Genomic DNA, 15,797 nt, shown 5'->3' with positions numbered 1-15,797 from the left:
TTCGGTGGGCAGCCAAGGGTTCAGATGCGGAAGAACATGGCCTCCAAGAATCCCAGGGCCTTGCCCGTAGTCTTCTTGCCCTGAGGAGCACAGCTGACCCTGGAAGCCAGGGCTCTTGACTCAGTCCGGTGCCCTTCCTGCTCCTGCCTCTCAGTGTCTACCGAAGGATGTGTCTGAAGCTTCCGTCTGGGAAGTAGTGCTTCAGTCTCCATCGTGGGCATCAGAACCGCCTCCTTCTTGGGTGAAGGAAATGACAATTCCTTTCAGAAATGAAATTGTTTCCTTACAATCACGTTTGTCACTAAATCTCTCTGGTGTTAAGAAAGTCACAGCCTTTGTAGCCAGGACCCTCCATGCCCTGCTTCTCAGTGCCCAGGGTTTTTTGTGGTGTTATCCAAATCATTTGAAAGTCGTTCTAGTCTGATGGGGCTGGAAGCCAAAAAGAGACAGTATCCATACTCCCTGGTGCTTTGGGGGCAGGGAAGGAAGAGTAGCCATGGCTCTTTCGGTCCCCTCCAGTTCTGTGATTCTCTTTCATGTTCTACTCAAAAATCACAATCCTGGTGACATCTTTGCTGACTGCTCTATGATTTTGTACCTAGTCCTAGGCTTTTTCTCTTCCTCCCTCAGGTTTGGCTCCTTCCGGTCTCTGCTCCTACGTGAAACCTGAGCAACATTAAGGCTTTCAGGGCTTTTCTTGGTCTTTCCTTAAAAAGACTTGGTAAATTTGCATGTCTTTTGATTCATTTCTCTCTTTATTTTTTTCTTTTTAATTAAATACAATAAATCTATTCCTCCCCTCTCCTCCATGTTTCAGTTTCCTTTTGGCATTAAATTTGACAGCTTGTTGCAAGGGTTATTATTTACAAGTTCCTACCACATAATCCTAAAGGCTCCATCTACCTGGTTACCAGTTTGCAAATGAATTACACAGTCCACCTACACTCTTTAGCAAACAATTTTGCTAAAAGTCAGTGTCTGAAGGCTGCATATTCACTGACAGCAACTGAAAGTTAAATTTCTTGCACACTAGACCTTATCATTAAAGCAAACATATTCACCATATTTAAATTCTTCATTTCCCAAAACTGTTACCATGAAATTATTTTTCAGTTACATTCTTTTAATGATTAATTTATACATACATAAATATGCACCCACAAATCTTTGTTGTTCTGTGCAGTTGCACATTTGTATATCTTCAAATACTCATAAACAAAGGATGTAAGTTTTAAGCTACATTTAAAAAATGCTGTCAAAAGTTATAGAAATTTCTCAAAAAAGAAAATAATAAATGCTCTATAAACAAATTCATTTTATTTATTCATTTTTAGGTGATTGGGATAGTTTTAATCCTTCATCTTCAAGCATAATTTATGATGAACAGTCACCATATCTCCCATCTTTATATTCTACTTCCATATTTGAAATTTCTCATGTACCAGTATCCGAAGAAGCTTTAATGAGAATTCAGATATGTGAAAAGGTAGAAGAATTAAAGGATACTCTGCCAGTAAAGAAAAGTCCTACAAATGAAAACAATTCTGAAATAAAGCATCAATCTTCTGTCCAAAAAAATGTGAATAAAAAGGTTCAACCCAGTAGTCAAGGGCATGGTGAGAAAAGAATTCATCAGGAAGTTGAAAATGATGTTGCAAGAAGAGGCAGATCTGTTAGTCCCAAAAAGACAGTTAACAGATCTTCAGGAGACCATGGAGAAAAAATAGCCAGTCCTTTAAAGGGTGACCCAAAAAGAAGACCCAAAGATCGGTCCTTGAGCCCCAAAAAAAGGGAAAATAAAAATTTACAAATTGGCACTAATGAAGGTTCTGGAAAAGATAAGGCAAGAAAACCTAGAGGAAGATCTGTTAGTCCCCAAAAGCAGCCAAAGATGGAAGTACTCAGAGACAAACTAACCACTGAGGCCGGGTTGCAAGAGGGGGAGGAGAAACGACCTGGTGAAAATACTGAGATGACCAAAAATGAGAAGGAAAAAGTAACTATCTCCAAGAGAGACCCAAAGCAAAATCAGTCTGGGAAAAATGAAGTGTATTCCTTGGAGAAAAAAAGCCAGAAAACGGATGAAAAATCTCTTCCATCCAAAAGAGCCAATGAGCCTGGCAGCAAAGTAGTAGCTGAAAATGAAAAAGGAAAGAAAGCAAACTCTGGAGAAATAAGTTGTAGCAAATCCAAAACAGGACCAAGTAGCAAAATGTCAAAAAAGCTACCAAAGTTAGAATCTGAAGAAACAGACATTCGGAACAAGGCAGGAGAACAGAAAGAAAAAGACCCAGAGAAAGTGGAGAGAAAAAAAGATAGTTTGGGGTTAAAACCTGGAAGTATTTCTCCAGTTAAGAAAGTCCCAATAACACCCGGACCTTGGAAAGTGCCAAGTGCAAACCGAGTCCTTGGTGTGGCTGAGAAACGTCTGTAACTGTCTAAAATGGAAAAGAAAAATGTTCTCTTTTTTGTTTAAAAAGAAAAGCAGCAATTTTCAAAGAAGTCTTTGAATAGGCATAAACAACACATTTTAATTTGATCCCTAAGTTAACTAAGCTGCATGAAGGACTTCCAGGATTGCTCAGAATCCGCCTCCCTGTCCCTCCTTTCTTTCTCCCCTAGCTGATGTCCCTGACCTTCAGGAAGGCAGTCTACTGCTGCTCATTTGCCATTGCACTTGTAAGGCTTTCAGATTGTAGTGTGAGTGTCTGAACAAAATGATGTCTATATTGCCAATGTGACCATGACTCATTCCTTGTCCTTGTGCCAATTTATCTACTGTATCTTGTCTGTTTTAGCCTCCTCTGACATTTCTGCAGCAATGGAAAAGCAAAATTTGGTTTGGAAGTCAATGTTTTCAATAGCATGTTGCATGTTTACAGAAAGAAATATTTGTGTTTTTGCTGATCATCAAAGAGGAGGTTCTGTTGATTCATTGTTAAAAGATGATTATGGTCTTTTCAAAAAAACCACTGATAGTCTCCCCACCCCCACCCCCAACTGGCTTTTCAACTGATTTTTTTATTTAATAGAGCCCCAAATCACCATCACTTTTAAAGGAAAAATATATTGATTCAAGCCAATGTTTCAACCTCTGGAAAACAATTAAAAAAAATTTTTTTTGGTCTAATCATTTAAGATGCTTCCAAGAACTCTTTAACTGTTAAAATACATTTGTTACCTATAGTTTTTTAGTCCAAAATCATCAAGGAAGTGCATTAAGTAATAAAAAGCTTACTTCCTTTTTTTTTTCAACTAGATATAAAGTACCTCAGGATCATACTGCCTCTTTTTCATTCATTTCATAATATTATAAATAAGCATGTGAAATATTTCCTATTAACTGATTAAGGCAACATACTACCACTCCTTTGTTTTTGAATAATTGGTACTAAATGTCATTATACTTTAATATGGACATGGCTGAAAAATCATGAAGTTTTGGAGGCTTCCATGGAGTTCTAATCATTATATTAGTTTCAGCATTCATACAGATGGAGTATCAGTTTATTTGATAACACTTGAATGAGGTTCATCATTTATAGAAACTCCAGGAGTGAGAGAACATTGACATGAACTTTGTGGAGTTCCTTCCTCTCAAAGAGGAGAACCAAAAGAGCCCCATACAATTTGCAGATAGCAGGGTAATGTGTATCAAGAGCAGAGAACACTTATCTACTTGGACTTTACGTATTAAGTTTTTGTAGGTACCAGCTTCTTCAATAGGAGATGTGTGCTCAGCTTGTGTGCTTTAAAAAAATTTTTTTTAGAATCCAGTCAAACAAAACTAGCTCAGTTGGACGGTAGGGCTAGATGCAGTTTTCAATATATAAAATAGCAATAGGTTTTTTCAGTTCCCTAAAAAAATTCAATAGCAAATATAAATTTAAAAATTTCAGAATATGTAATTTTTACGTGGCATTTTACCTGTCCTATAACAACATCACACTCAGTCCATCTTGTCACTACAGGATACATCACCATTCACAAAGCCTTCTCTCTTAGAGTTTGACTGTGAAGCTCTTTAATATTTCTGAATTTAACCACTGTAGATATGAAATGTCTCCTTGAGTGAAATTTTTTGGATCTCTTTTTCATTAAGAGTTATATGCACACACTTCTCATAACCCTTTGATTATAGAACATAATTAGGAGCTGTGCTATAGGCTAAGCATCTAATGCCACCGGTTTATTTTCCCTGTAGTCCACAACTCTACAATGACTATTTCTTTTGTTGTTAACTGTGACATAACTTTAATGTCATATGTTGTTGGTCCGATGTGGCTCTTCCTTTCTAAGAACCTGTCTCTGTACTTAATGTATCATGATTTAGCAACATGGCCTTGGAACGCTAAGCAAAAATGGACGTGCTGGTTGTAAATGTTTATATATTGTACAGTACCTTTATATATACTTGAGGTTCTGATTAGAGAGAGAAAACTGTAAATCGCTCGTTATTTTTTATATAGATAATATTAAAAAAAAAAGTTAATGATCTTTGGTTTTCATTCCATAAAATGCATTTGTTGTCCCTTTTATATTGCTGTAATATTCTCCATTAGTACACAAGAAGTCTGAATTACTCACATATACAAATTTTGTCTCTCCAAAATAACACGTTCACAAGTCTTGTAGAAAAAAAAAAAGTTTCTTGTAATGAAAACTTTGTTTCTGCAGGACTCTTTATATGTAAGGCTTAAGTGGAAATCGCCGATGTCCTTTATGAGGATGTTGTGGTATAGTTGGATGGGAAATCAGGAGAACAGAAAACCCCACTGCTGACCTTCAGGACTGTGTGACCATGAGCAGAACAGAGATTCCAACCTGTAATGGGCCATGGAGTTCAGAGTGAGGCTGAGAAAAGGTTCCATAGCTAGGGTCTGACTTATAATTAGAATTCAGGTGTTCCTGACTCCACGCGTAGTACTCTTGGGCTCTGCATCCCAGGGTCTCTATGTCCTCAAAAACTTTCAGGTTCTTTATACATAGCACAGGAATCATGATACTTAGAGGACTGACCTCATAGAATCAGAGAAGAAAATACACGTAAAGGGCTGTGTGGATGTCAGCCCTGACATATTTTTATGCTTTTCAGCATCGAAGAAACAGTTTTGCTCTCCATTCTCTTCAGTTCGCACCTTTTGGGGAAGACTCCAAAGTTCTCTTTCTATGAACTCTTTAGAGATTATAAGGAGAGGGTTGGTTTTTTTTCTCAATTTCCATATAACTATGTACCTTAGTTGAGTGTGTTCTTAGATAAATATAGTTTTCTTAAGAATTTTTCATTTTAAAATGAAAAAGGGCTCTGTTATTCCATGTAAACACCAATTTGACTCTTTGTCAACAACTCATTTCCAGGTACATTTTCTAAGGGAGGAGAAAAAGGGCTCTCCCCATTTTGACATGTTGCTGGGTACTGAAATCAGTCCCAAGGTTCCAGATTCCACCCAAGAACACAAAAGTCCTGGTGGGATAAATGCTCAGTTATCCTAGCCAAGAGAAACGATGCTCACCTAAAACAAGCGTTAAATGAGAATATATTCTCATTTTGAGGGATTTTTTGGAAGGCTGATCCATGGCATTACTAATCAGATAAAAATGAACTGATACCTTTAGTTAGTGTCATTTGACGACCTACTTACAGGAAATTCAACAGGCAGACCCCTCTCCCTCAATGGAATTGGTAGATACTGTGTTCTGAGGGGAAAAATAGGAAAGGGAGGCCAGTGCCCCTGGTTTACAGGGTCATTCAAAGAAGATGAACTTACTGGGGAGCAAGAGGGAGCCAGATAGTTTCCCAGAGGGGGGTGTCCTTCCCCAGGAACTTGCTGCCTGAGGCTGAGGTATGATCATGCAAGAATGGGGATTGCTCAGAATACTAGCTGGGGTAGGAGCCAATTCTTCGGAGGCTCATCGATTTAAGAGTTGGAACTCTCTTCAGCCTCCTCATTTATAGATGAAGAAATACTAAGGGGATTCCAGTAAGAAGTGACTGAGCTAGGATGTAGCCCAAGTCCTTCAGCTCTAAATGGCACCCATTGTGTCTAAATGGTACAAAAATTAAGAATGAGAACAAGCTCCACAAAGAATACATTACTGCAGGATCAAAGGAATATTCTACAGTAATTTGACATCATCCTTCACATGCACCGTGGAGTCTATGAAACACCATTAATTTTTTAAGCAGTATATCCCTTCTTTAGATAGCTCTTTTCTGGTTATGAATTTAAGGTTTTTATTTTAGTTCACAGAATTATAATGTGCTTCCAATAAGTCATAATTCTATGAAAACTGTAATTTCTATTTTAGATAGAATTAGTTTAAAGTATCCATCAGCATGGATCAGCTCTCCTGTTGCTATGCAACCTTTGAGGCTTAACTGACGTAAAAAAATTTGAAAAAGAGCTATTTATGTTCATTTGGTATTAAAATTCAGTCCATATGAATGGATTTGAATTCTGAAGGCTTTGAGATGCTAGCTAAATGCTAGAATAGTAAAATGCAAAGAATCTGGAGTAGCAGTGTTCTTATGTTCTGAATACAAATATATATATATATAGTCACACCATGCTTTACTTCCTTCTACACTATCCCTGACAAGTATCATCTCACCATCAGTACCCTTTCAATACAAGCTTTCACTTGATATCCAGTAATGGAGAATTCACTACCACAAGAGAGTATATACCCTATTCCTAGAGAATGGGAAAAGTTCTGAATTCCAGGATAAGAATTCCAAGGTGTATGTGAATTAACTACCACATACACGTAAATGTGGCATAAATTTTTTCCAAGAATTTTCCAGGCTCGTTGGTTGGCTGTTTGCAGACTTCATCACTTTCCCTTTTAGGGGGAACTAGGATAGTTGACCTCCAATCTCATTCTTCAAAATATTTCAGAAATCACTGAAAGCCATTTAAAGATCACATCTGTTAGCACTTTCAGTACTCCAGGATATCGTTTGTTCATAGTTGGTCACTTGAATTCCCTGGAAGGTCATATATACTGTCTAACCATCTGACTTCTCTTGGAATTTTATTCCCTAGTTACAGTTATCCTTCCTAATCCAAAGATAATTCTCCTTGTGAGAGAAAATAAAGAACAGAGTAGTTCAACCTTTTCCCCATTATCTGTTATCCACACCAAAGGGCTTTATTACATCTTTGATCTTCCTCTTGCACTCAGTATTTTTAAATAGAACACAATCTCTTTTGCTGTCCTTATCATTTATTGCCACCCTGACTTTATTTTAGGGTATTGGGGTTATTGCCACAATTCTTACAGGATGATGCTCTGCTGTTCTTCATCCCTCAGTGATTCATCTTATCTTCCCAATATGTCTTTTTAAGATCTTGGGTTTATGAACAAAGCTCCTTTTACATCCAACTTCTTGTCTCTAGGCATCTCTGTTCTTCATGGAATCATGTCTATACGTATCTTTAGAATTTTATTCTGAAGTGCTTCCAATCTACTTGGGCTAAGATTTCTCCTTCAAAATAGCAGATCATAGCATTTTGCTTATCCTTTATCAGAACCTTTTGAAATTTATAATCTAGACTGTCAAATTATGTCCCTTTCCTCTCTTATCACAAATTCTAAAATGGAATGGTCACACCCTCCTTAGATTGCCATTATTTCCACCTGAGCAACAGATTGTTTCTTCTTGACCATAATTGGGTCCAGATTAACAGTTGTCTTTGTTGCTTCCTCCACGTTTTTGAAAGATGATTTCCATTTTACTGGTAAGGAAGCTTACAAATTTATCAACTATTCTACTTTTTTCCTCAAGAGAATCCTCAATAGAAGCATGACCCAGTGGAAAGAGCATTGTATTTAGAATCACAAAACCTTATGTTATCTTTGGGAAATCTCATCTTTCTGTGCCACAGTTTTCTCATCTGTAAAAGGAGATTAAATAAAATAATCTCAAGGTTTCTTCTAGCTCCAAGATTATCTCTGTCCATATGATTGAAATTCTCCATCTACTTCTGTGTCATGGTCTTCATGCCAAGTTTTTTTTTTTTTTAACACTTCCTAAATCTCTCATCAGTTCCTTCTGTCTTGGTGATCTCAGATTTACCCCTATAATAACATTACTTTCTATCCTTGTTCTTTGCCAGAATACTCTCCATTATATTTGTCTCTACAAGCTCCTCAATCTTCATTCATGAATATATACATATCATACACTGTCTACCTCTTCTTTTTATGCCATTCCTTTTGAATAAAATGTACCCACTCTTTACAATCCAAACCCGATTTCATTAATAAAAGGAATTTCCAGTATGAAAATTCCCTCCACTAATGCAGATGCAATCCATCCCTCAATAAATTAACAATCCATTTCCCTTCCTCTGGCTTCCTTTTTTTTTCCTTCCCAGTTGCAAACCCTTAGGTAACCTGCTCTACATTTTACTCTCAAATCCCTTACTGGATTTGGATGGTTATCTATACCAAATCTTGGATTATATACTCACCATCTGCCTTTTTTTTTTTTTTTATGTACTGCTGAGCAGAGAGCTGGAGAGTCATGCAATTATGATTACAAGTTCCACCATGCTCGTCTTAATTTTAATATGACATTCCCATCGCAAAAAGTCATCTTTTATTCCTTCTTAATTGATTCTCTCCCACTCCCCACAGTAGCTGTTCCAAATCTTCTCTCCTCAAGCTTCCCACCAAAATTGAGCCATTCATCATGCATGTACACTTTCCCTTCACAATCTCACAGGTGCTTGATATAAGTCCCAGTATCTCCTTTATTCCGGTTTCTTTTCAAAAGTGGTCCTTCTTCCCAAGACTTAATTCTTCTACATATAACTGATCCTTTCTAGTTCCTCTTTGAACAAATTGCCCCCATAATCAGTTTTCTATGTTTTCAATCTCATTACTTACTTTCCTATAACTTACAAACCTCACCAAGTTTCTTTCATCTTTAAGAGGAGAAAAACTATTCTTTATGAGGTTTAAAAACAAAATTCCCAGAAGCCAACATCTGTTTTCTTCCCCTTCTCAGCCAAACTAAAAAAAAACAAAACAAGTTGCCTACTCTTTTTACTAATTTCTCTCTCAATACTTTGCAATCTGACTTCAGACCTACCTCATCATTCAAATTGTTTGCAAAATTACTAATTTCTAATCTTACTAATTACTAAAAGTTACTAATAATTGCCAAGTGACATAATCCTTTCTCTTCATCCTTCTCAACCCCAAATATTCAGTTGCCGAACTCTGTCATTTCTTTTTATCTCTTGCACACTCTTCAGACTGCTGTAATACTTAGGAAAGCATTGCCACTCTTCAGGCTGCTGTAATACTTAGGAAAGCATTGCCTATCCCCAGTCTAATGTCTGTCATGCTTTCCAGATTCCTCTTATTAACACCAATTGTCCTTACACGGATCACTGTTAAGTGGAAAGAGGTCATCAAGTTGGACAACACTTTGGAGGCATTCCACCGTGTCACGAAAACACGGCCCAGGATGATGGCAGATACTTCTGTGTTGGAATTTGACAAGCTATTGCCTTGATGCTCTTCAGCAGGGTGTTCTCTAATTTTTACCCCCTACTCCTATTCTTTTGCTTGTCATTATCCCTCTCACCTGAAGAAGTCTGGAGATCCATCTTATCCTTTGAAGCATGAAAAGTTGCTTCTTCCAGAGATGTTTCTGTTCCCATTTGTACAAGGAGATCCTCTTGTTTATAGCTCCAGACGTTAAATGATTCTTCTCTTTCTTCTCTGTCATATTCTTCTACATTGCAAAATCCCCCTGACAGAGACGAGAGTTCTCTCATGCATTTTTACACCTTTTTTCTTCAGTTTCCTTCCCTTCTTTTAAGGAATATGTCATTCTTCCTAATCCTCAGAAAAAGAAAAGTGCCTAAAAAAAAGGAACTGAATCCCCTTACTTCCTGTCTTTATAGATAGTTGGATGTCATTGCTCCATTGCAATAGAAATTCCCCACTTTTTATATACAATTGTGTTAACAAGTCACTTAGACTTCATATCTGTTATATGGGGAAAAAAGGATTTTTCTTTTTTTATTAAAGTTTTTTTTTTTATTTTCAAAACATGCATGGAATAATTTTTCAGTATTTGTGATGACCACATTAGCACCCTGGATACCTTAGAATCAGCCGGAGTCAGGATAAGCAAAAGTCCTTGGTCTTAGAGGAGGATTGAATTGGATGGAAGCAGAATCTCCCAGATCTTCCTTCTTTGTCTCCTGCCCAGAACTGACCCTGGCTAGTCTTACTCCACCCCCTAGTCCCTCCTACAATTCTCTGTATACACCAATTATCGAGCCAACACAGAATAGTGGCAAGGGCCATTTTCCAAGTATATGCTTATAGAGTATTGTCCAGTCAGTAATTAGCCTTAAGTGCTCAGTTGTCTGATTCCAGTGCATCAACTCAGAGTTTCAGCCCTTTACATCTCCCATTTTCTTTTGTTTTAGAACACAAGTGGTCACGCCCCCCCTGACTTCTCAGGAAGGGAGTGAAAGCACTAAAAAGGAGATGATCACATCCTCCCTGACATCTCAGGAAAGGAGATGAAAAGCACCAAAAGGAAGTGGGGATTGCTAGCGGGTTTCTGTGCTGAAGGGTCTTATTAGAAACAGGTATGCACAAATCCATCAGCATGGGAGGTATTACACAAGCACACAGCAATAACACAGAGGCTATTAGTGATGATTCTCCCCACAGCCAGTACAGGCTCAATGTGGTGTAACAAACATGAATTGTACATGCAAGTGGTGATATAACAAACAATATGAATCAACATGGTGGTGTAAATGATTTCCAGAAGCCCTAGAAGGAGGGTATGTAAACAAATCACACATACGCCTTCTTCAGCAGCCAAGAGATAGTCCAAAACCAATCTATTGTCCATTGCTTCATGTGTCTGGGAATCCAATGATCCCTGGAAGTTTTTGAAGTCCTGCAACAGTCTTATCATGTCTCAGAGAATCTAATGATTCCTGAGGGTTTTGAAGACAAAACAATTTTTGATGTCCATGAATCAAACACCATAACTGCCAGGCTCTTTCAGTGGTGGGCACAGTCAGTGACAGAACCACCCGATGTTTTTTGGGTCTTCTCCTTCATTTCAAGAGTCTTCTCCATCTCTCTCAGATGCGAATATGGCTCGTTGGCACCCATCTGATTCCTTCTCCATCTGTGGAGATACAAGCAAACTCTCTCCCCCAAACAGTTAACCTATCTGGTCCCTTCTATTCACCACTTCCTGGGTCTCTCCACATCACCTGGTGCTTATCTAAAGATAGTAGAGCTGCTCGCACTGGACACTGCCCTTCCAGTGGGTTATAAAACCTGTCTGCCGGAGCCAGTGCATCTTTGTCAAAAATCAAGAAGTTAATAGTATAAAAGGTTAGATTTAGTAGTTCTCTAGGGTTACCTGTGGCTCCCCCTTTCTTTTGTTTTTGGAGCAGTGTCTTAATGTCTCTGTTTCTCCTCTCTACTATTGCCTGTCCTTGAGGATTAAAGGGTATGCTGGTGGTGTGTAAAATCTCATACTGTGCACAAAAGTGTGCAGAATGTTTAGAAGTATATGCAGCTTCATTATCTGTTTTTATTGCTTGTGGCACACCCATAATTGCAAATGTGGATAAGGAATTCAGTGACCACTTGGGCTGTCTCTTTTGCTGCTGGTATCGCAAAGGTGAATCCTGAAAAGATATCTACCACAACATGAATAAAAGATAGACAACCAAAAGATTTATAATGGGTCACGTCCATTTGTCAAATTTCACTGAGTCTCAAACCACAAAGGTTCTTCCCTGGAGAGAGCGTAGCAGCATGGAAAGGAAGGCAAGCCATACAGGTTTTTACTATGTTCCTAGCTTCCTCTCTTGTTATTCCAAATTGTAAATGTAAAGCTCGATCAGCCTGATGATATTTAGAATGAGATTCTTGGGCTTCCTGAAATAAAGGAGTATTGGCCAACATGGTTAGAAGGCTATGTGCCTTTGAATAACCATAAAAAATAAGACCTAGAAATCCACTATGAGAGTGGACGTGCAAAATATAAATCTTATCTGGATGCTTTCTCACTTGCTCTTGAAGTTCCTTAAAGAGCTGATATATATTAGAGGCTACAAATTTTATTTGGGCTGTGGCAATTCTTTGTACCACACCTACTGAATAGGCCAAATCAGATATTATATTTATATCTCCTGGATAATAAGAGCAAGCTAGAATGATTGTATACAATTACATACAAGAAATTCTGACTACTCTCTAGTTGTCATGAGAGTATAGAGCACAAATATTATGTTTGGATGCATCTGTAGAGATAGTAGGTCCTTTAAGCGGAACTTTAGAAACTTTTTCTTCAAGAATCCATCGCCAATTATGTAATAGTCTGGTTATCTTTAATGGAGACCTGTGTGTGTAAAATTTGGAGCCGTGGCTAATAAAATTTGCCACTCTGGGATGGGTCTCACAGCATACATTAATTTGTGCATTGATATAAAAGGTGTATATCTTGCCAGGTCTTGCCCCAGATAATTGTACTGCTCGTTTAATGGTCTTTAATAAAATTCTAGCCACAAGCATTGGGTAAGGAGTAAGGCTTTGTTCTGGTTGTGCCGGGAGGTTCACCCACTCTTATCACATTGTCTCCTTGATGGACTGCTGTGGGTGCCTCTTGTGAAGCAAAAACTGATATTTCCAAGGGTTTCTGAGTGACTCTTTCGACCATATTGGATAAAGCCAGTTCAACTTCTCACAAAGCCTCTTGAGCTTCTTTTGTAAGCTGACATGGTGAATTTAAAGCACTGTCTCCCCTTAAAATGTCATATAACGGTTGCAATTGATAGGTAGTCAAGCCTAACACTGGTTGCATCCATTGGATCTATCAATTTCTGAAAGTCATTTAAGGTGTTTAGCTTCTGTTCTTAAGGAATGTTTTTGTACTGTAAGCACCTTAGGATATACTTCATATCCTAAATATTTAAAAGGAGCATGTCTTTGAATTTCTTCTGGAACTATGTGCAGTTTGTAGTTCTTTAGTGTTTCTATGGTCTTTTGTAGACATGTTTCTAACATTTGTTCCTCAGGTGCACATCCCAAGATATCATCCATGTAATGTAATAACATTACTTTTGGAAATGCTTTTCTTACTGGAGTAAGAGCAGCAGCAACATACATTTGACACATATTAGGGCTGTTTTTCATTCCCTGTGGCAAAACTGTCCATTCATATCTTTTATAAGGCTCAGCTAAATTAACGCTGGGCACTGAAAAGGCAAATCTTTTCATATCCTCCTTATCTAGAAGGATAGAATAGAAATAATCCTTAATGTCTATAACCCAAAGAGGCCATTCGCTAGGCAACTGAGTAGGAGATGGAAGTCCAGGCTGAAGAGTTCCCATAGTTTCCATCTGTTCATTTACCTTTCTTAAATCAGTCCACATCCTCCATTTTTCAGATTTCTTTCTTAACAAATACTGGGGAATTCTAAGGACTTAGAGAAGGTTGTGAGTGTCCTTGGTCAAGTTGCTCCTATACTATATTGAATAAAGCCTGAATTTTATCGCTACCTAAGGGCCACTGTTCTATCCATACTGGTGTATCAGCTTTCCACTGGATAGGAAGAGGTGAAAGTGTTGGCAGGCTTTCAACAGCAACCCTGCCTAAAAAAACAAAGTACTCATTTTTTTTTAAATAACTTTTTATTGATAGAACTCATGCCAGGGTAATTTTTTTTACAACATTATCCCTTGCATTCACTTCTGTTCCGATTTTTCCCCTCCCTCCCTCCACCCCCTCCCCCAGATGGCAAGCAATCCTTTACATGTTGAATAGGTTACAGTATATCCTGGATACAATATACGTGTGCAGAACCAAACAGTTTTCTTGTTGCACAGGGAGAATTGAATTCAGAAGGTATAAATAATCCGGGAAGAAAAACAAAAATGCAAGCAGTTTATATTCATCTCCCAGTGTTCTTTCTTTGGGTGTAGCTACTTCAAAGTATTCTTTTTTTTACCCTAATTGTTGTAAAATGTTTCTTCCCCACAGATTGATGGGATTTTTCAACTATAAAAGGAGTAAAAATTCCTGTTTCACCTTCAAAAGTCCATCTCAAAGGGGTAGCACTAACTTCAGCTGCTATTGATCCTTCTACATCAGACATGTAGATGTCTGCCTTAATCTTTGGCCAGTGACTGGGCCAGTTGGCACCTCTAATGACTGTACGATCTGCACCAGTGTCTACCAATCTTTCCAAGAGTATGCCATTTACATAGAGAGTGAACATAGGTTAGTCAGCTATCACAGCTGCTATCCAGTATATTCCTGGATTTTGTAGCTTGGAGTCAGAATCTGGGTGGCTATCACCAGATTGCTTATTAGGAGTCTATATCAGTAAACCTGATGCTACTACTTCTCCTGGGTGATAAGTCACACATTGTCTACCTGTATTAGTGACTGAGATATTATCTACACATTCCCCAGTTTCCTACATCAGTGTATGGATGGACACTGTTTTGTATGTACTCTCAGGAGATGAAATGGTCAAGCCTACTGTGCTTGGAGGCAAGGGATCCATAGGCTGGAGAGGAACAGATTTCACCTCTCCTTGGAGTATCTCAGTTGTCCCAGGTGCATACAACTCTATTCTCCCCAATTGTAATCCCTTTCTCCCATCAGGTTGCTTCCTGGCTGGTTGACTGTGTAATCCCCTTCTTCCATCATATGGCTTTCTGGCTGATTGGTCATGTCTGGGTACTGAACTTGTAGGCACTCTCTGGGTGCACCATTGGCTGTCATCATGCCTCACGTATTTTTTGCCTTGGGTCCTGGGGCTGGGCCCCTCATCCCGTTTCCCTGAATCAGTCTACATTCTGATGCCCAATGGAAGCCTCTGTTGCATTTTGAACACAGGGCATTGGGTCTTGTTCTTCCACCCTGTTTTCTCACTCTGTCTCTATGCCAACATTGAGCTTTCAGATGCCCTACTTTACCACACTGAAAGCATTGATGAGTTTGTCTGGAAGTCCCTTGCCAAAAGGGACCCTGTCTTCCCATGTTCAGATCTTGAGAAGTCCGCATCATAGCCAGGCTATAAAAAGCATTTGTGCCCACTATGGCACAATGTCTTATGATCTCCTCTAAAGGAGCATCCTTGCGTAGTCCTAGTATAATTCTTCTACAAACCTTATTAGCATTGTCTTTAGCCAGCTGCCTTATCATAATTTCTGTTGCTGCATTTTCACCATTAGTTCGTATGACATCTGTCTGCAAACATCCCATAAAGTCAGCAAAGGGTTCATTTGGTCCTTGTGCAATTTTTGTGAAGGCTTCTCCCTTGTCATTATTATTGCGGAGAAAAGCCCATGCTTTGATAGCAGCAGCAGCAATTTGCTCATATGCTGCTATGGGGTAATTAATCTACCCCTGCATAAGAAATTTCTGCATAAGAACCTACACCTGTTAGTTGGTCACAGGTGATTGGAGCATTAACTCCACGTTGACTATTTTGTTGGGCTTGTATCTACAGATCTCACTATATTCAGAAAGCCACAACAAGTTTTGGTCAGGTTCTAAGCAAATCTTTGCTATAGATTTCTAGTCCCTAGGGGTAAGACTTAATAAGCCAAATTCTGTAATAACATCTTAACGTAAGTTGATGTAGCCCCATAAAAAGTGCAAGCCTTTTTCAGGTCTTTGAGGATTTCTATATCAAAAGGAGCATATCTTCTACTTTCTTGACTGAAGAGTTCAACTGTTGAATCACAGGATACATTCCTATTTTCAAATCAGCTAAATC

General features: G+C 38.5%; 1 protein-coding gene across 4 annotated transcripts in view; it reads left to right on the top strand.

The window, feature by feature from the left end:
• MAGI3 (membrane associated guanylate kinase, WW and PDZ domain containing 3) overlaps positions 1-4,495 on the top strand; it is a 213,368-nt gene extending 208,873 nt beyond the window's left edge. For 2 of the 4 annotated variants that reach the window (XM_051992999.1, XM_051992997.1), the window contains exon 21: positions 1,335-4,495. In XM_051992999.1, coding sequence (XP_051848959.1) covers positions 1,335-2,434 — 1,100 coding nt within the window. In that variant the 3' untranslated portion in view covers positions 2,435-4,495. Of the gene's footprint in view, positions 1-630; positions 803-1,334 lie in introns of those variants that run through there. The other 2 variants (XM_051993001.1, XM_051993000.1) reach the window with 2 other exon arrangements.
• Positions 4,496-15,797: the final 11,302 nt, after the last annotated feature.

Source organism: Antechinus flavipes, chromosome 4, assembly GCF_016432865.1.
Source record: "Antechinus flavipes isolate AdamAnt ecotype Samford, QLD, Australia chromosome 4, AdamAnt_v2, whole genome shotgun sequence".
Lineage (NCBI taxonomy): Eukaryota > Metazoa > Chordata > Mammalia > Dasyuromorphia > Dasyuridae > Antechinus > Antechinus flavipes.
The sequence above is the reverse complement of the archived record's forward strand: the minus strand, read 5'-3'. Positions and strand labels throughout refer to the sequence as shown.